Here is a 20,406-nt window from a genome sequence, read left to right on the forward strand (position 1 = left end):
AAAGGTTTCAAATTAGAACCTCAAACAGAAAGTCCAGGGAAAGACAGATATGTATATGTGTCAGCTGCTTTTCATATGCATCTCTGTACAATATATTCAAGGGTGAATAACAGAATGTATTTATTTATCTAGTTGGCCAATGATTTACTCAAGTTTTATTATCAAGGTCAATTAGTTATAATGAGAAAATATAACCCAAACTGATAAAAAGTCTTTCTCTTGTTTCTTTTGTTTTGGGTCACAGTCAGTGATGTGCAGAACTTACTCCTGGCTCTGTGCTCAGGGATTACTCCTGTAGTACTTAGTGGACCTTATGGAATTCCAGAAATAAAATCCAGTTCAGCCATATGAGGCAAGTACCCTACTCACTATACTATCTCTCAAACCCCATAAAACAAAGTTTCTTAATGTGGCAAATTTAACAATTTATTAAACACTAACTACAAACGAGATGCTGAGTTATAAGTTAAAAAGTAATAATGGTGAAAGAATCTTCACTGGGACAACGAAAATCAATACTATCACTCACACTTTGCTAAGTTACTCAGTATAGAAAAAGTTATTGATATGTTTAAAGATGCCCAAATAGAGTTCAGAAGTAACAATTTATTTATCAATTTTTTTATGTAAGTACCTAATGTAGGGATGGAGTGAGAGCACAGTGGTAGGGCATTTGCCTTGCACGTGGCCAAAGTGGCCGGTCCAGGTTCGATTCCTCCGCCTCTCCCAGAGAGCGCAGCATGCTACTGAGAATATCTCACCGACACAGCAAAGCCTGGCAAGCTACCCGTGATGTATTCCATATACCAAACACAGTAACAAGTGTCACAATGGAGACGTTACTGGGCCCGCTCCAGCAAATCAATGAACAATGGGAGGACAGTGACAGTGACAGTGACAGTGACCTAATGTAGTGAAAAACACATCTGAGGTAACTAACATTAAGTTAGCATGATTAAAGTGATATTTATTCTTAAAATATATAATGAATATATGATGGCAATTAAAATTAATTTAGAAATGCTAATTGAAAGTTAATCCTCTACTCAAAAGATATATCATTTGATTTAAACCATAACATCATAGAACTCATTTTATACAAGTAAAATAAGTATGAATTTGTGTTATCAAAAAATATACTTCACTTGTTACAGGCTATAGAGAAGTCAGATTAACTTTTAATATCAGAGTATTGTATAAGAGCGTCATTGATAGACTCTTATGTTTCTTTTAATTAAAACTACCATCTTTTCATTTAAGAAGTCAATTATAACACATTAAATTTTAGTTTGAAAGTAATTTAGATAAAAGTAGCAAAGAGGTGTGTGTCTTTAATCACAAAGCTTTTGGAAAAAAAGGAATCTTTCTCGATGTTGAAAGTGTTACTGAAGTGACTTGATTCTGTCAATAACATGATCATGTGCATAGACACTGATGGCATTAAAAAGGAGAAAAAGTGAACAAGAACAAAAATAAAATAATACTAGCTTAGAACAAAATCATGTTCCCAAAATTCAAAAGCCTCCATTTCATAAAACTGATGTCCGATAAAAAAAGACTGAACATATCAGGTAAGAATGAACTTCCCTGGCTCATCTTTATTAGTTCACTTAGTTAGGATAAATTTATGTATACATGGGGTCATATGCGCAGATGCGCAGAACTTACTCCTGGAAAAAAATCTCTGTATAAAAAATAACAAGAAAAAATCATAATCCTTAAATGTTATAAATTAATTTATAATGGGGGTGGAGCCGGCCCTTTTCTCCCCACCCCAACAATACCCCACGTTGCCTCCCACCAACGGCCTCTATGGCTCTTGATCAAGCTGCTTAACGGCCATGATCCCAGAGACTCAGTTCTTGTAAGTTCTTGTAAGAATGCTATTCCTTTCTCTGTAAGAAAATATAATCCCGGGGGTTTGGTGCCTCCAACAGGTCAATCTGTACCTGTGAAGTGAGTATATCAGCAGCCTGATGGTGCCTTCAGACTTCCAGATACCCCAAAATAGCTGCTGTGCTTTTTGCCAGACCCCAAAAACTTGGGGGAAAAGTTTACCAAGAAAGTAAATGGCCAAAAGTTAGGTATGTGGGAAACACACCCACAAACCACCTCCGTTCAGCTATATAAATTGGAGGCATGGCCTCTCTGGTTCCTGGTCGAACTGCTTAATGTCCATGATCCCAGAGACTCAGAACAAATCTCGAAACCTAGTGACTTTCGGCAGAAATGCATCCGGTCCCTGCAGTAGGTTACCGGCACTGGGCCAACCCAGGTGGGAATAGGTTTTGTGCCTTGGCCTGTTCCCCCTGGCGGCCCAGTGGCTGCCATCTTCCAGAGGCCACTGGACAGTCTGGGCCCACAGTGACGAGAAACGTGGGGCCTCACGGGATGGGGGTGGAGTCAGCCCTTTTCTCCCCACCCCAACAATACCCCACGTCGCCTCCCACCAACGGTCTCTATGGCTCTTGATCAAGCTGCTTAACGGCCATGATCCCAGAGACTCAGAAACAAATCTCGAAACACAGCGACTTTTGGCAGAAATGCGTCCAGACCCCACGGTTGGTTACTGTCGCCGGGTCACCCCAGGGGGGAAAGGGTGTTATTCCTCTGCCTGCTCCCCTTTGGCGGCTTGCTGGCCACCATCCTCCAGAGGCCATTGGACAGTCAGGTTTGGGCCCATAGTGATAAGACAAGTTGGGACTCACAGGATGGGGTGGATTCAGTCCTTTCCTCCCCACCCAACGAGATCCCAAGTTATCTCCCACAAATGGCCTCTCTGGCTCCTGGCCAAGAAACTGCTTAAAGGCCATGATTCCAGAGACTCAGGAGCAAATCTTGGAACCCAGCAGGTTTTGGCAGAAATCCCTCCAGATTTAATTATTAAAATTTCGGAATTTCAAAACTGCGCAGCCACTACTGCAGCCACACATAATGGTGGGTCTGGTGTTGAATGTGATCAAAGTAGAGAGAGAGTAATGTGGAAATCATCTGCCCCAAAGGTACTGGAGTTGTTTGGGGTGGAGAATGGGCACTGCTGAAATTATGGGTGTTTCCTTATGACTGAGACTTAAACCTGAACGCTTTGTAACTGTTTTTATGGTGATTCGATAAATAAACTTATAAAAAAATGGAAAAAAAAGTAAGATGGAGATCATGCCCAATTCAATCAGCTAATCAGTGGCTGAATAAATAGCAGTACTCCTACATTTAAAAAAAAAAGAAAATATAATCCCTATTTTGTTCTAGAAAGAAACACTGGAAACCACTTGAAAATATACCCTCTTCCATCTATAATTTCTATGGCTGTTTATGTTTTAGAAAAATAAAATACAAATAGAGTACCTGGAAGTCATACATTAAGCATAGAATCTATGAACATTTAGAAAATTGAGTTAACAGGGCCTGAAGACAGTGGCGAAATATAGTGACAAAAACTCAATTAAATAAACCCCTCACCAAGAATACTTTACCCAGCTAGACTCTTATTCATATTGGGAGGAACAACACTCATCTTCACAGACCGAAACTATAGTTACAAGAAAAACTAAATGGGCAATTTTAAGACAAGACAAGCCCCTCAAATATACCAAACTTTGGCAGAAAGATGGAAAAAAACCCATAACAATAATATCTCTCAATGTCAATGGGCTAAATGCACCAACTAAAAGACACAGAGTGACAGGATGGATCAGAAAATTGAACCCAACTTTCTGCTACCTAGAAGAAACACATCTGAAGAGTCAGCACAAACATAGACTCAAAGTCAAAGGCTAGTACACAATTCCACAGGCGAACAACTCCCTCAAAATAGCTGGGGTGGCCATTCTGGTATCAGATTCGCATTGATTTCAGACTGAAGATCACAAAAGACAGTGAAGGTCATATCTTGTTGATCAATGATTTGTACATCAAGAATTCACACTCCTAAATGTATACACAACCAATGAGGGAACAGTAAAATATTTAAAACAACTCAAGACTTGAAGAAAGACATCAACAGCAACACAATACTAGTTGGAGATTTCAACACCTCTTTATCACCTCTCCATAGGTCAACCAGACTCAAGCTTAGCAAGGACATTTTTTATCTGAGGGAAGAAATGGAAGAAAGGATCTTAGTAGATATATATAGGACATTTCATCCTGCAAAAGCTGAATACACATTCTTCTCAAGCACACGTGGGGCATTATCCAAGATAGACCACATGCTGGGCCACAAAACAGACCTCCATAAAATTAGGAAGATAGAGATTGGATCAACGATCTTCTTAGACCAGGATGCACTGAAATTAGAAGTGAATTATATACACACAGAGAAAATCAAATCAAATACCTGGAAATAAAACAGCTCACTACTGAGCAACGAGTCGCTTAGAAAGGAAGTCAAAAAGGAAATCAAAAGATTCCTGGAAACAAATGAGAATGAATACACAAGTTACCAGAACTTATGGGACATGGCAAAAGCTGTGTTAAGAGGAACATTTACAACTCTACAAGCATTCCTCAGGAAGGAAGAGTGAGACCAAATAAGTAACCTAACCTCACAGCTTAAGACCTTGGAGAATGACCAAGGAACAAAAGGAGCAACAAAAGGAGCCCAACCCAGGTAGAAGGAAGGAAATAATAAAACCTAGAGCAGAAATTAATGAGATGGAAGTGCAAAAAAAAAAACCAATCTGATAAGAGAAAGAACACATGGAGTGTGCGGGATCCCGGAGGAAAAGAAAAAAGAAAAAACAGGTTCCAAAAAGAGCCGAGTTCACCCGCAAGTTCCAGATGGAGTAGGCGCCGCATCTCGCCTCCCCCAGATGGAACCCTGGTGACCAGAAGCCTCTACAAACACAGCTCGAGTATGCGGGAACGAGGACTTTTTCTCAAATCTGCCGGACTACACCTCCCAGGTAACCTCTGATTCCGGAAGTCACGCCCACAGCCCGCCCCCCAGCGCCATCTTTGAAGCCCTAAGCATAAGAGAAAGAACACATGGAGTGTGCGGGATCCCGGAGGAAAAGAAAAAAGAAAAAACAGGTCCCAAAAAGAGCCGAGTTCACCCGCAAGTTCCAGATGGAGTAGGCGCCGCATCTCGCCTCCCCCAGATGGAACCCTGGTGACCAGAAGCCTCTACAAACACAGCTCGAGTATGCGGGAACGAGGACTTTTTCTCAAATCTGCCGGACTACACCTCCCAGGTAACCTCTGATTCCGGAAGTCACGCCCACAGCCCGCCCCCCAGCGCCATCTTTGAAGCCTTAAGCATAAGAGAAAGAACACATGGAGGGTGCGGGATCCCGGAGGAAAAGAAAAAAGAAAAAACAGGTTCCAAAAAGAGCCGAGTTCACCCGCAAGTTCCAGATGGAGTAGGCGCCGCATCTCGCCTCCCCCAGATGGAACCCTGGTGACCAGAAGCCTCTACAAACACAGCTCGAGTATGCGGGAACGAGGACTTTTTCTCAAATCTGCCGGACTACACCTCCCAGGTAACCTCTGATTCCGGAAGTCACGCCCACAGCCCGCCCCCCAGCGCCATCTTTGAAGCCTTAAGCATAAGAGAAAGAACACATGGAGGGTGCGGGATCCCGGAGGAAAAGAAAAAAGAAAAAACAGGTTCCAAAAAGAGCCGAGTTCACCCGCAAGTTCCAGATGGAGTAGGCGCCGCATCTCGCCTCCCCCAGATGGAACCCTGGTGACCAGAAGCCTCTACAAACACAGCTCGAGTATGCGGGAACGAGGACTTTTTCTCAAATCTGCCGGACTACACCTCCCAGGTAACCTCTGATTCCGGAAGTCACGCCCACAGCCCGCCCCCCAGCGCCATCTTTGAAGCCTTAAGCATAAGAGAAAGAACACATGGAGGGTGCGGGATCCCGGAGGAAAAGAAAAAAGAAAAAACAGGTTCCAAAAAGAGCCGAGTTCACCCGCAAGTTCCAGATGGAGTAGGCGCCGCATCTCGCCTCCCCCAGATGGAACCCTGGTGACCAGAAGCCTCTACAAACACAGCTCGAGTATGCGGGAACGAGGACTTTTTCTCAAAACCGCGCGGCCGCGTAAGCGGCCGCGCGACATCTCTCTATATACAAAGTGATCAATGAGAAGTAAACCACCCAATCTTTCTCCCTGAAAGTCAGAGTTAAGTTTGGAGCACGGCCACAGCCCCAGAAACACAAGGACTCAATGCAGAACCCAGCAGCTTAGAGCAGAAAAGTGAAAGGACTATGTGTTAATCCAGGCCATCAAGTCTGCCGGAGGGGAAAGGGTGTTGCCCCATTCGCCCTCTCTTCTCTGGAAAGAAGGATGGCGGCCGCATGGCAGCCTTGTGGACAGCAGGTATGAGCCGGGGGTGTGGGGGCGACTAAAACCTCATGGGAAGGGGGGCGTTCCGGTCCGTCCTTCACGCCCTACCGAGGTCACCAGTTGCCCCCCACGAGCGGCTCTCCAGCACGGCCACAGCCCCAGAAGCACAAGGGCTTAATGCAGAACCCAGCAGCTTGGAGCAGAAAAGTGAAAGGACTATGCGTTAATCCAGGCAATCATTTCTGCCCAGAGGGGAAAGGGTGTTGCTCCCTTCCGCCCTCCTCCCTCTGGAAAGAAAGATGGCGGCCACATGGGAGCCTTGTGGACAGCAGGTATGAGCCGGGGGTGTGGGGGCGACTAAAACCTCATGGGAAGGGGGGCGTTCCGGTCCGTCCTTCACGCCCTACCGAGGTCACCAGTTGCCCCCCACGAGCGGCTCTCCAGCACGGCCACAGCCCCAGAAGCACAAGGGCTTAATGCAGAACCCAGCAACTTGGAGCAGAAAAGTGAAAGGACTATGCGTTAATCCAGGCAATCATTTCTGCCCAGAGGGGAAAGGGTGTTGCTCCCTTCCGCCCTCCTCCCTCTGGAAAGAAAGATGGCGGCCACATGGGAGCCTTGTGGACAGCAGGTATGAGCCGGGGGTGTGGGGGCGACTAAAACCTCATGGGAAGGGGGGCATTCCGGTCCGTCCTTCACGCCCTACCGAGGTCACCAGTTGCCCCCAAAGCGGCTCTCCAGCACAGCCACGGCCCCAGAAGCACAAGGACTTAATGCAGAACCCAGCAGCTTGGAGCAGAAAAGTGAACGGACTATGCATTGATCCAGGCTATCAAGTCTGCCGGAGGGGAAAGGGTGTTGCCCCATTCGCCCTCTCCTCTCTGGAAAGAAAGATGGCGGCCACATGGGAGCCTTGTGGACAGCAGGTATGAGCCGGGGGAGTGGGGGCGACTAAAACCTCATGGGTCGGGGGGCGTTCCGGTCCGTCCTTCACGCCCTACCGAGGTCACAAGTCGCCCCCCGCGAGCGGCTCTCCAGCACGGCCATGGCCCCAGAAGCACAAGGACTTAATGCAGAACCCAGCAGCTTGGAGCAGAAAAGTGAACGGACTATGCGTTGATCCAGCCCATCAAGTCTGCCGGAGGGGAAAGGGTGTTGCCCCATTCGCCCTCTCCTCTCTGGAAAGAAAGATGGCAGCCACATGGGAGCCTTGTGGACAGCAGGTATGAGCCGGGAGTGTGGGGGCGACTAAAACCTCATGGGAAGGGGCGCGTTTCGCTCCGCCCTTCACGCCCTACCAAGGCCACCGGTTGCCCCCCGCGAGCGGCTCTCCAGCACGGCCACGACTCCAGAACACAGAAACCAATTTCTTAACTATCTGACTTTCAGTAGAAATACTTCCAGGGTCAATAGGTAAAATAGCAGAAATCCAAAACCAACATTTAATTCTTGAACCCAGCTGTAGAAAGCAAATCACTTCACAATGCTTTTTCAGCATGTCTGATTTGGGGGGGGGGGGACTCTAAATAATAGTGGTGAATCTTTTATTGAAACAATCTAATCAAAGCGGATAGAGTGTTAACTAGAATTCATCTGCCTCACAGGGACGGGGAGGGGTGGGGGGTGGGGTTTTATTGGGGTTCTTCATGGGAAAAAATAAGTATTGGTAAGGGGAAATGTGTTTGATATTTGCATGACTGAGACATAAACCTGAAAGCTTTGTAACCTTTCCCACAGTGATTCAATAAATAAATAAAAAAAATAAATAAATTAAAAAAAAAAAAACCAATCTGAAAAATCAATGAAACCAAGAGCTGGTTCTTTGAGAAAATAAGCAAGATCAATAAACCACAAGCAACACTCACAAAGAAAGGGAGAGAGAAAAATCATAATAAACAGAATCAGAAATGAAAAGGGGGACATCACAACAGAAGCTACAGAAATTCAAAGGATCCTCAGAGATTACTTTGAGAATATTCATGGCACAAAACAAGAAAAACTCGGAGAAATAGATACCTGAATTCCTACAGCATCCCAAGGCTGAACCAAGAGGACCAGGAATACCTGAACAGACCTATCACCATCGAGGAAGTTGAATCAGTAATAAAAAGTCGCCCCAAAACAAAGGTTCTGGCCCAGATAGATTCAATAGTGAATTCTTCCAAATCTTTCAAGAGAACTTACTCCAAATTCTTTCCAAGTTTTTCCAGGAAATTGAAGAATCAGAAACAGTTCCAAACAGTTAGTATGAAACAAATATCACCCTGATACCAAAAGCTGACAGAGATATCACAAAGAAAGAGAATCACAGGCCAAAATCACTGATGAATACAGATACAGAGATCCTCAACAAAATCCTAGCAAACAGAAGTCAATGACTCATCAAAAAAATCATACACCATGACCAAGTAGGATTCATCTGGGGATGCAAGGATGGTTTAATATTTGCAAGTCAATCACCATAATCCATAAAGGTAAAGGTAAAGGCCCTCCCGTTGATCGTCGATTTGCTCGAGCAGGCCCAGTAACGTCTCCATTGGAGACTTTGTTGTTACTGTGTCTGGCATATCGAATACTCTCGGTAGCTTGCCGGGCTCTCCGAGAGGGGCGGAGGAGTCGAACTCGGGTCGGCCATGTTGGCCGCTTGTAAGGCGAACGCCCTACCGCTGTGCTATCGCTCCGGCCCATAATATCAATAAAAAAGATAAAAATATCAACAGATGCAGAGAAAGCATTTGACAAGATCCAGCACCCGTTTATGATGAAAACGCTAGCAAAATGGGAATTGAAGGAAATTTCCTCAATATAGTCAAAGCCATCTACCGCAAGCCCACGGCAAGCATTATTCTCAATGGAGAGAAACTAAAGGCCTTCCCTTTAAGAATGGGAACAAAACAACATTGCTCATTCTTGCCACTCCTATTCAATATAGTACTGGAAATTTCTGCCATAGCAGTTAGGCAAGAAAAAGATATCAAGGTCATCCAGATAGAAAAGAAAGAGGTCAAGATATCAGTATTTGCAGATGGCATAACACTAAGAAAATCCTAAAGATTCTACAAAAAAGCTCCTAGAAACAATACATTCGCATAGTAAAGAGGCAGGCTACAAAATCAACACCCAAAAGTCCATTGCTTCTCTATAAACTAATAATGAAATAGAAGAGATATTAAAAAAAAAACAATTCCATTCACAATCTCATTCACAATCCTCAGAAAATCAACTTAACCTCGGAATCAGCTTTAAAAAAGAGTTGAAGGATCTATATAAAGAAGATTACAAAACAAATGTACTAGAAATAAAAGAGGACACTAGGAAATGGAAACATTTCCTGCTCATGGATCAGGAGGATTAACAGTGCCAAAATGGCAATACTCCCCGAAGCATTATACAGATTTAATGTGGTCCCTACAAGAATACCCATGACATCATTCAAAGAAATAGACAAAACACTCCTGAAATTCATATGGAAAAATAAACCCCCATGAATAGCTAAAGCAATCCTTGGGGAAAAGAAGATGGGTGGCATCACCTTCCCCAACTTCAAACTGTACTACAAAGCATTAGTAATAAAAACTGCATGGTATTGGACTAGAAACATACCCGCAGACCAATGGAATAGTGTTGAATATTCTGTCAGACTCTCAAAATATGATGACTTAATCTTTGATAAAGGAGTAAGAAATGTGAAGTGGAACAAAGAAAGCCTCTTCAACAAATGGTGCTGGGAAAACTGGACAACTACATGCAAAAAGATGAACTCTGATAACTGTCTACCACCAGGCACAAAAGTCAAATCAATATCAGACCGGAATCCATAAGATACATGGAGGAAAATGTAGGCAGAACACTCCATGACATTGAAGCTAAAGGTATCTTTAAGGATGAAACACCAATGACCAAGCAACTGGAAACAAACATAAACAAATGGGATTACACTGAACTAAGAAACTTCTGCACCGCAAAAGAAACAGTGACCAAATACAGAGAGAGCCCAAATGGGATAAATTATTTAATCAATATACATCAGATAAGGGGTTAATAGCTATGATATAAAAGACATTAGTAGGATTGTATAAGATAAAAACTTCCAACTCCATTAAAAAATGTGGAGAAGAAATGAACAGAAACTTCCTCAAAAAAGAAATACAAATGGACAAAAAGCACATGAAAAAATGTGAGCATTTTTTAGCATTTTGACATGAAAAAATTATCACTAATTATCAGGGAGATGCAAATTAAAACAACAATGACATATCATCTCACATCAGACTGGTACACACATCAAAAAGAACAAGAACAACCAGTGCTGACACAGTTGTGAGGAGAAAGGAACTCTCTTTCATTGTTGGTATGAATGTTGACTGGTCCAGTCATTCCGGAAAATGAGCATTCCTTAAAAAACTAGAAACTGAGCTTCCATATGACTCAGCAATACCACTTCTGGGAATATATCTGCACATGTATGTTCACTTCAGTACTGTTCACAATTGCTAAAATCTGGAAATAATCCAAGTGCCCGAGAACAGATAAATGGTTTTAACCATTTATTTCTTTAGAAACTTTGGTACATCTACAAATGGAATATAGTATGCAGCTATTAGAAAAGATGAAGTCATGAAATTTCCTTTTAAGTGGATGGACATGGAGAGTATCATGCTAAGTGAAATGAGTCAGAAAGAGAGGGACAGACATAGAACGACTGCAACCATTTGTGGAACATAAAATAACATACTATGAGACTAACACCCAAAGACAGTAGAGATAAGGGCCAGGAAGACTGCTCCATGGCTAGAAGCCTGCCTCATGAGTTGAAGGAGAAGGCAGCGGGGATAGAGAAGAGATCACGAAGTTAATGATGGTGGAAAGGATAGTTCGGGATGGGAAATGTGTGCCAAAAGTACATAAAGGACCAAACGTGATGGCCTCTCAGTATCTGTATTGCAAACCACAATGTCCCCGAGTAGAGAGAGTAAGAAAGAAGATGCCTGCCACAGAGGCAGGAAGCGGGATGCGGTGGAGGGGGCAGGAGGAATACTGGAAACATTGGTGGTGGAAAATGCACACAGGTGGAGGGATGGATGTTTGATCATTGTCTAAGTGAAACTCATACATGAAAGCTTTGTAACTGTATCTCATGATGATTCAATTAAAAAAAAAGAAATAAAACTGAGTTAAAATAAGATTCACAAACCAAAATTAAACTTCTTCATAGTACCTGGCACCCAGTATCAAAAAGTGTTCTGGGGCTGGAGAAAAAGCCCAGTAGGCTAGAATATATGATCTGCATGCAGGAGGGCCAGGTTTGGTCCTCGACAGTGCATAGTCTTCCAAATGCCTCCAGGAATAACCCCCGAAGAACTAAGCCACAAGCAGACCCGAGCAGTGTTGGGTGTACACCCCCTTACATACCCTCAAAAAGAAGCCCCCAAAATTTCTTAATGAATAAAGGAATAAACAATAAATATGAATGGCCACAATCTACTACTTTCTTGGCAAAATCATTTGAAATCTGTAGTTTAAAGACAAAAATTGGTAAAAACCTGATTCATCATTTAATCTGTTTCTTTAATAACATCAATTTTCTTAAAATTCTAATTTGGTGAGAGACCACTGAATTTTTATTTTAACCTCTGCTTTACTGTATCTGGGCTTCTAATCATTATTTTAAGTTATCTCTCAAAATTAGGCTGGAGCAATAGCCTTGCACGCAGCCGACCCAGTTGGCCCGGGTTCAATTCCTCCACCCCTCTCGGAAAGCCCGGCAAGCTACTAAGAGTATCTCACCCTCACAGCAAAGCCTGGCAAGCTACCCGTGACGTATTCAATATGCCAAACACAGTAACAAGTGTCACAATGGAGACATTACTGGGCCAGCTAGAGCAAATCGATGAACAACGGGAGGACAGTGACAGTGACAGTGATCTCTCAAAATTACTTTTCCTTTTGAGAGAATGAGGAAATGCTGATTCAAATGTCCAAAATAAAAGCTGAAATTTACTCTTTAGATTTTTGTCATATACACTATTAGTATCTATATATAATAACCACTTTTGAAGGGATGTAAGCTGAAGTCACTAAGTAATACCTTATAAAACATTTCACAAAAATAATTTCTCACGAATGAATTTTCTGTAACTTAGGGATCTTTAAGTTCATTATATTTTTTTAGTCAGGGGTCTCACACATGCAATGCAACTACCATATGACTGCACCACATACTGGGTCCTCCTTGAGTTTATATTAAATTTAAATATATTACGACAAAATGTTTTTGCAAGGAACAACTTCAGTGTGTTCATTTATAAAAGAACCATTTTTTGACTTTAAAGAGTTATTAAATGTGAAATGCTTAAAATGTCATTGGTATATAGCTAATGCTCAATAAATACTGCTATTTTAACTAAAGGCTACTAAATACCTTCTAAAATGCTGTAAAATATTACTATACTTCTAATAAATAGATGACAAGTATTTATTAGAAATAGATGAAGATTATTTATTAGAAAACTCTGGCCTAAAGTTACCTAAATTATAGACTAAATGTACAAATAGATATGATTTACCTCAATGAAAGCCAACAAAAGTTAAACATGGCTGTGTATAAGAAGTTAAAGAATAAGCATAAAATGTTCAACTTTGATATTACAAAATCTTACTTACGGATTTGTTTAGTCTCCTTTGGTAACTGAATTTTGTTTGTTTGGCTGCTGCCTTCCAGGACAAACACAAAACTTTTAACTTCTTTATCAAACTCCTACAGAACAAAAATAAAATCAGTGATGACAGAAGTATATTTTATTTTACTTCTATTATAAAATCACAGCTGTACAACCACAGAAAGAATGTTCCACATTAAAAATCTATAAGTTCAGAATTTGATGATACTTTTACCTTCATACTTATAAAAAAAAAAACCCTGAAATTTAGAACTCATATAAAGACACTCAAGACACAATTCCAGCAAATAAACTCAGGGATTTCTAAGCTACAAATTTCAAGTTCTAGCATTTAGCCATTCTTTTAATGTGCTTTTCTAATACCTGAGACTGAACATCACTCCCTGTTAAATGAATCATCGGACACAGTGTTTCTCAGAGCCAAATGACCTCCTGTAGGCCTTCAGATATTTAAAGGAGGCATAGGTAAAAATCACACAAATGAGGGGCTATCGCAAGAAACTCAGGACAAATGGTAAGATGGAGGGGGTGTAGAGGAAGAAAACAAAGTCAGAATGGGGGCATGGTGGGGAAAATAGTTTGAGAAACACAGATTTAACCTATGTACGAAAATTCCACGGTTCAGGACATAAATCATATAGGATTAGTCACTGCTTTATTTAACTAGTATTCTAATTAAGTTCTATTTGATTAAAAAGAAAAAAACACTTTAGAAATTAATTTTCCAAATGAGGTTACCTTAATATCTAAGGCAAGGTTAAAATTAAAAAAAACTGTTTTGTTTAAGACCTCTTATTCTGAGTTCATTTTCTATAAATCAAAATGTTAAAATTACTGTTATTTTTTTAAAGATTGGAGCAAATTCTCAATTTCTAAATATAAAGACTCCTTTGCACAGAAAAATATTTCACAGATTCTCCCACTGTTCCTTTTTATATATATTAAGAAATATATTATAGTTAATGACTGCTAAGAATTAAATGTAATTAAATGAACACTTTATCCTTCATAATAGCTTCTGTTACGTATTTGAAATGAACACAGACACTGAATATTTTATTCTATTTATATAAAATCTGGAAATACAACGATACTTTTTTTCAGCAACCGAAATCTTCAACATTGTACTTAAAAACCCTGCTTTACCTAGCCCCTATCTAGTTTTCAAAGCTTACCCCTCCTCTTTTCCTATTCTGAGCCTTCCTTCAATTTCTTGAAAATTCTAATTTTTTCCCCTGAATAAGGACTGTGTACATTATATACTGTGTACCTTTTGTATAAAATGCCTATTTCCTTTTGGTACCTCAGTAGCAATTAGAGATCAAAACACACTTTCTTGAGAAAGGAACAAGTCACTTAGGCTCACCATACTTTAATTTTATCATTTGTTAGATGGGCGACAGGCTGGAGTGATAGCACAGATGGTAGGGCATTTGCCTTGCATGCGGCCAACCCAGGTCTGATTCCTCCGCCCCCTTGGAGAGCCCAGCAAGCTACTGAGAGTATCCCACCCGCACGGCAAAGCCTGGCAAAATCCCCGGGACGTATTCGATATGCCAAAAACAGTAACAAGTCTCACAATGGAGACGTTACTGCTGCCTGCTTGAGCAAAACAATGAACAACAGGAGGACAGTGCTACAGTGCTATTAGATGGGCATAAGGGCTCCTATCTTACAAAATTATTACAATAGCATATGTAACATATTAAAAGTGCCTGATCTTGTGCTTATCCCACAGTAAGTACTCGATAGCATCTTTAAAAAAATGTCCATAAAACAAAGTCCTAGAAAGTATTTTTCTCTTGGTGGTATAGCATAAAAGAGAGCATTTGGGATGAGGATGGATAGAAATTTCTAACTCTGGTGACATCAATCTGAGATAATTTCTGACTAGCACTGGTTTTCTTCTATGAAAAGGAAAATGAAGAATTTTGATGAGTAAGGAGCACCTGTCAGAGTTGAGTTAGGAACTGGGTTAATAATTGATGAGTAAAAGCCTGAAGAAAGAGAAATAATCATGTCAAAGACTAAGGAAAGAAACAATAGAAATTTTTGAGTAGCTCATGTTGAACTTACAGAATTAGCAACTCAATAGGTTATAAATGTTTTCTCCAAATGCACTAAGAATCCCAAATTTAGGTTTAGGAAAGACAGATGACTAGGGATTCAGAAGAGTTTGCTCTTCCTTAGGCAGACATGAGGAATAGGAGCTAGCGTTATTCAAAGTCTTGACCTGGAAGTGATTCCAATTATGGACAGCAGATTCTGGACTCGAGAAAACTGGAAGAGGATAAAAGAGAAAATATAAAAATAAATACTGTAAACATGGAAAAATTAGGAAATAGTTGATGGATTAATGCCTCAATTAGGATGAAGAGCAAATATAGTAACTGGGCAGTTATGCTCAAGAGCTGAAGACTGTGGCCAGAGAAAGATGTATCAATGCCCTGTTTCATAATTTCAGAGTTCTACTGTTTGTTGTGATAAGGCACAGGTTGTGATAAAAATGGTTGCTGAAATGGTATGTAACAATAGCCAGAATCTGGAAACAACCCGATACCCAAGAACAGACAACTGGTTAAAGAAATTTTGGTACATCTAAACAATGGAATACTATGCAGCTATTAGGAAAAATTAAGTTATGAAATTTGCTTATAAGTGGGTGGACATGGAGACTATCATGCTAAGTGAAATGAGTCAGAAAGAAAGGGAAAGACATAGAATGACTGCACTCATTTGTGGAATATAAAATTACATGCTATGAGACTGACACCCAAAGATAGTAGAGACAAGAGTCAGGAAGATTGCTCCATGGTTGGAAGGCTGCCTTATGAGCTGGGTGAGAAGGCAGCTAGGATAGAGAAGAGATCACTAAGTCAATGATGGTTAGAGAGATCATTCAGGATGGGAGATGTGTGCTGAAAGGAGCTAAAAGCCCAAACATTATGGCCTCTTGTAATCTGCATCTCAAATCATAAAGCCGATAAGTAGAGAGAGAGGGTGTAAGAGGGAAATTGTCTGCCATAAGGCACGGGGAGGGGTAGGATGGGAAAGGGGAGAGGGAGGGATACTGGGGACACTGGTGATGGAAAAATGTTACAATGGTAGAGGGATGGGTGTTCGATCATTATATGATTCAAACTCAAACATGAAAGTTTTGTAACTGTAGCTCATGGTGATTCAATAATAATAATTTAAAAATGTACACTGGTGGAGGGATGGGTGTTGGAACACTGTATCACTGAAACATGGAAACTTTTAACTGTACCTCATGGTGATTCAATTAAAAAAATTAATTAATTAGAAAAAAAAAACCCTAGGAAGCAAACAACAAAAAAATAAAATGCTGTGTAAGAGGTTAAAAAAGATGAAGAAATTTCTTAAAAATGAGAAATGCAGTATTGAGAAAGAGTTTTGGACATCAGCTAAACAATAGCAGGCCTAGCCATTCAGAGAACATACGGAGCAGAGGAACAAAAGTCTTTAATAACTGAGAAGTGGGCTGTAACCAACAATATCATATGAAGGTTTCAGAGTGAATGGAGAGGAAAGTCTTGAAATACGATCAAGTCGTTTTGTTATAACCTTTACTCACATTTCTTTCCAGGATTTATGTGTATAGTTTCTAACTTACTTTCCAAATTACAGACGGACTGCCAAGGATCTTCCATTTGGCTCCAGGATTTTTCCCCTGAGCACTAAAGATTTCAACAAATGCACCACCCTAGAAAACAAAAGTTAAATATTTTAAATAAAATGAAAGATAATGCTAAGAAAGAAATTACTATTCTCCACATATCTATAATTGCTGTTCTAGGAATCTGTTAGTTAAGTAGACCTAAGATGAAATATTATCTTTGTTATTATTCCTAGTTTATCTAAGCCACCATTGTTCTGATTTGGGTTACCTTGGATTAGCAGTTTAGGAATTTAGTTTTATTTATTGGTTTATTTTCAGAAGAGGAAGAAGACTAGATTATTGGTTAATAAATGGTTAAATATAAAGGCAGAGGTTTTTTTTTTAAAAAGGAAGTTGCTTTTAAAGCATGATAAACATTAAAGTGCAGTGGTAGGGCGTTTGCCTTGCGCACAGCTGGCCTGGCCAAGCCAGGTTCGATTCCTCCGCTCGTAGAGCCTGGCAAGCTACCGAGAATATCTCACCCTCATGGCAAAGTCTGGCAAGCTACCCGTGATGTATTCAATATGCCAAACACAGTAACAACAATTCTCACGGTGGAGACGTTACTGGGCCCACTCGAGCAAATTGATGAACAATGGGAAGGCCGTGCTACCGTGCTATACACAATTTACAATCTCTTAGTATGAGGTATGACCCAGACTAAAAGTGTTTAAACTTAACTCTCATGCCAAGTTTGAAAATTCTGATAATTACCTCTGACTGCAAGTTTTTTAAGCCATACTAAAATGAACTTATACCAGCTTTGTTATTTGTTAACTAAGTGACCATGGTGTCACTTAACATCTTGATTCTCCACATGGGTTGCTGGATTACAAAGAATAGTAAACATTGATCTCAAGTACAATATCCTTTACCTAGCAAGAGCTTGATAGAGCTAGCAATAATTATTCAAATATTGAACTGACTGAGTAATTCAGTACTGGTCAACATAAACGCTTAGTGGCAACTGTGGGAGGGAGTAAATTTTATTTTTAGCATTCTTATAAGACCTTTATTTAACACTAATTTAGAGAGCTATAAAATCTATGTAAGAAAAAGGAAGATTCATATCTAAATACATTATTGAAAACCCAAGAACATCATGGAGAGACACGCTTATTTTACTTAATGTCAATGAGTTTAAAGACGAGGAATTAATATGAGAATCACTGACAGATTATTGCAAAAGATTGAGAATCAGAAAGTAGAACTGCCTAAGATTTTCCATTATAGTCTGTTTGGATAATACACAGCAAGGCTAATTTTTATAAATGATTTTTAGCTTCATAATTTTTTCTCAGTAACATGAAAGATATTTTTGCACCCATGCTTTCAAAATCACTTGAAGACATTTACTTTCTAATTACATGGGTAGTAAGAAATTCTGTGGATCAGAATTTCTATAGCTTCTAAGGTCAGGCTACCTTTAAGTACTGAAAAATCTGAGGCATCCTTTTCTTTGAGGAAAACTTTTAGATTTAGTAGATAGAAAACTTTTTCCTCCCTTCCCCTTCTAGAACTTTATGTCACAGCGGGCACGTGCGTTTTTAAAAATAACTACACTTTATATTACATGAAACTCTCTGAAATTGCTCTAGCACTTACGGAGCATTAAATGGGAGAAAGGAAAGGAAACTACAGAATACAACGAAGACGATCATTCAATGGTATTATGTATTTGATAGAAATGATAGAAACAACAAAGAGGTGGGGAGACTAGTGTACTGGCACCAGCATGGCGAAAAATGTACTAGCGTGAAAACTCAAATAGAAGTGCAAAGGGGAGAGCAGAGACTAGGGACTGGAAAGGCAAGGAGGGAGATGCCCAGGACAGGAAAGCGGGTCCAGCAGAGAAAAAGTCCGGGCACTAGAGGTATCCCGGGCTAAGAGGCAGAACCCAGCCTCCCTAAGAATTATCTCTGGATTGTTTGAGTTTCTAAATTACAAGCACCTGGCAGGCTACTGAATGACCACACGGCAGAGTCTGGCAAACTCCCCGTGGCATCCCCAATATGCCAAATACCAGTAACAATGAAGGGTCTCATTCTCCTAACTCTGAAAGAGCCTTGAATATGGCACTTTAAAAAAAAAAAAATCTCAGGGCTAAGATGAAGAGACGTTACTGGGGCCTGCTCGAGGCAATCGATGAATAACAGGATGGTTGTGATTGTGTGTGATTTGCATCAGACCCAACTGGGAGCTGTTACAAAGGCAACCCTACATACATCTACAGCAACTCAGATTCAGGAGTTCCGGGGAGCCAGCACCCAAATTCCTCAAGTATCCAGAGTCACCCAAAAGCAGCCTCGTGTTTTTTTACAAAGACACTCAGTTTGGAGTGGGGGGGGGGCAAAAAAAAAAGAAAAAAGAACTCGTGGAGCCTAAACTCGTGTTCCGTTTCCTTTTGGCTTGAACCGATGCAGGCATTCCGTCCTTGGCTCTCTTCTAAACAAACGCTGAGCAGCAAGCAGGCCGTGGTGCATCCAGAGTGAGCAGCAGCCGAGTTCCTAGTGAAATCTCTCACGATTTGCAGGCCTGGCCCTGAGGGAATGAATGGGCTTGGGGACGAGACCCTGTCCGGGCGATCAGCACCACTCACTCAGTCCAGCAGCACCTCGGGCTGCATGCAGGAGCCTTCCTCGCGCTGGAGACGGAGCTTGCAAAGCTCGACCCTGGCGGATGCTTCCTTTTCTTTGGGGGGGGGGGGGGGTTCGGGGCACCACCCCTCCGTTCATTCCTTTCGTAATCCCCCGGAAAAGACCTTCGCCGCTGCGGGTGCGCGTGTGGGGAGACCCGCGTGCCCTCAACCCCCTCAGAGACGAGCTACCTCAGCCCCGAGAGGAGAGAGCGAGAGACAGGTCGGAGAGACATCTCGAGGAGGGTTACCTGGTACTCATTTTTGAACATTCCCGCAGGGGGGGCCTGGGGATGGAGGGACCCCGAGGCTTCCAGGGACTGGCCGACCCTGACGGCTGGGAAAGGAAGGGCTGGAGGCTACGGCCCCAGCTTGGTCGGGCTCTCCTCAGCCCCTCGTCAGCTGCACCGCCAATCCCCGACCCGCACCATCGCGGCCCCCGGAGGATGCGGGCGGCCCCCGGGGAGTGACTGTGTGCGTAACCTACGTGACAGGACGCCCCGACAACCGCCCGCCCGCCCGCCCGCTCGTTCGCTCGCCCGGGAAAGGCAGGCAGGCGCGCTCCGCTTTCCGCCCCGCCCTTTTTGGGGCGGGGCGACGCGGCGTTCCGGCCGCGCCCATTGGCTCTCCCGAGGCGCCTGCGCGTCCCGCCCCCGCTCGGGCTTCTCGCCGGAGGAGCGGCTCGTGCGGCTGGGCCGTGACGTCGGCGTTGCCCGGGCAACCGGGGGACTCTTGGGGATACTCAAGCCTGTAAGCTGAGCTCTCTTCAGGGCTTCACCTGCGGCTGCAGAGTCTGTTTTGTTACCTGGTTTCAGGTCCCTGCTAGGTACTGAAAGTCTTGAAACTTTCCATTTGGAGTACCTTTGGTGTAAGCACGAGAACCAGAAAAGTCCTGGAATCACGGGACCTTCGCGTGCTTTTGGTCCTCAAGATTCCCAAAGTTGGCTGATTCAGGTATTAGGGTCAGTTTGTCCCTTTCGTTATTTGCCAGTGTCCGAGGAAATGGGAACATGGCTCAAGTCAACCATGCACGTTAGAAAACCAAACCAAACCAAACCAGGTTTTATGTTAAAAACAAGTACGTGTATAATTGGACTACTTGGTGCTCTCAAGTTTAA

General features: G+C 42.1%; 1 protein-coding gene across 3 annotated transcripts in view; it reads right to left on the minus strand.

Moving 5' to 3' along the window:
• CFAP20DC (CFAP20 domain containing) overlaps positions 1-19,566 on the minus strand; it is a 328,442-nt gene extending 308,876 nt beyond the window's left edge. For all 3 annotated transcript variants that reach the window (XM_056129486.1, XM_056129487.1, XM_056129485.1), the window contains exons 1-3: positions 19,540-19,566; positions 16,609-16,698; positions 12,958-13,051 (exon numbers count right to left, since the gene is read on the minus strand). In XM_056129486.1, the coding sequence (XP_055985461.1) occupies positions 12,958-13,051; positions 16,609-16,698; positions 19,540-19,560 (205 nt within the window). In that variant the 5' untranslated portion in view covers positions 19,561-19,566. The remainder of the gene's footprint in view (positions 1-12,957; positions 13,052-16,608; positions 16,699-19,539) is intronic.
• Positions 19,567-20,406: the final 840 nt, after the last annotated feature.

The sequence above is a fragment of the Sorex fumeus genome, unplaced genomic scaffold (assembly GCF_029834395.1).
Source record: "Sorex fumeus unplaced genomic scaffold, SorFum_2.1 ptg000072l, whole genome shotgun sequence".
In the NCBI taxonomy this organism is placed as follows: Eukaryota; Metazoa; Chordata; class Mammalia; order Eulipotyphla; family Soricidae; genus Sorex; species Sorex fumeus.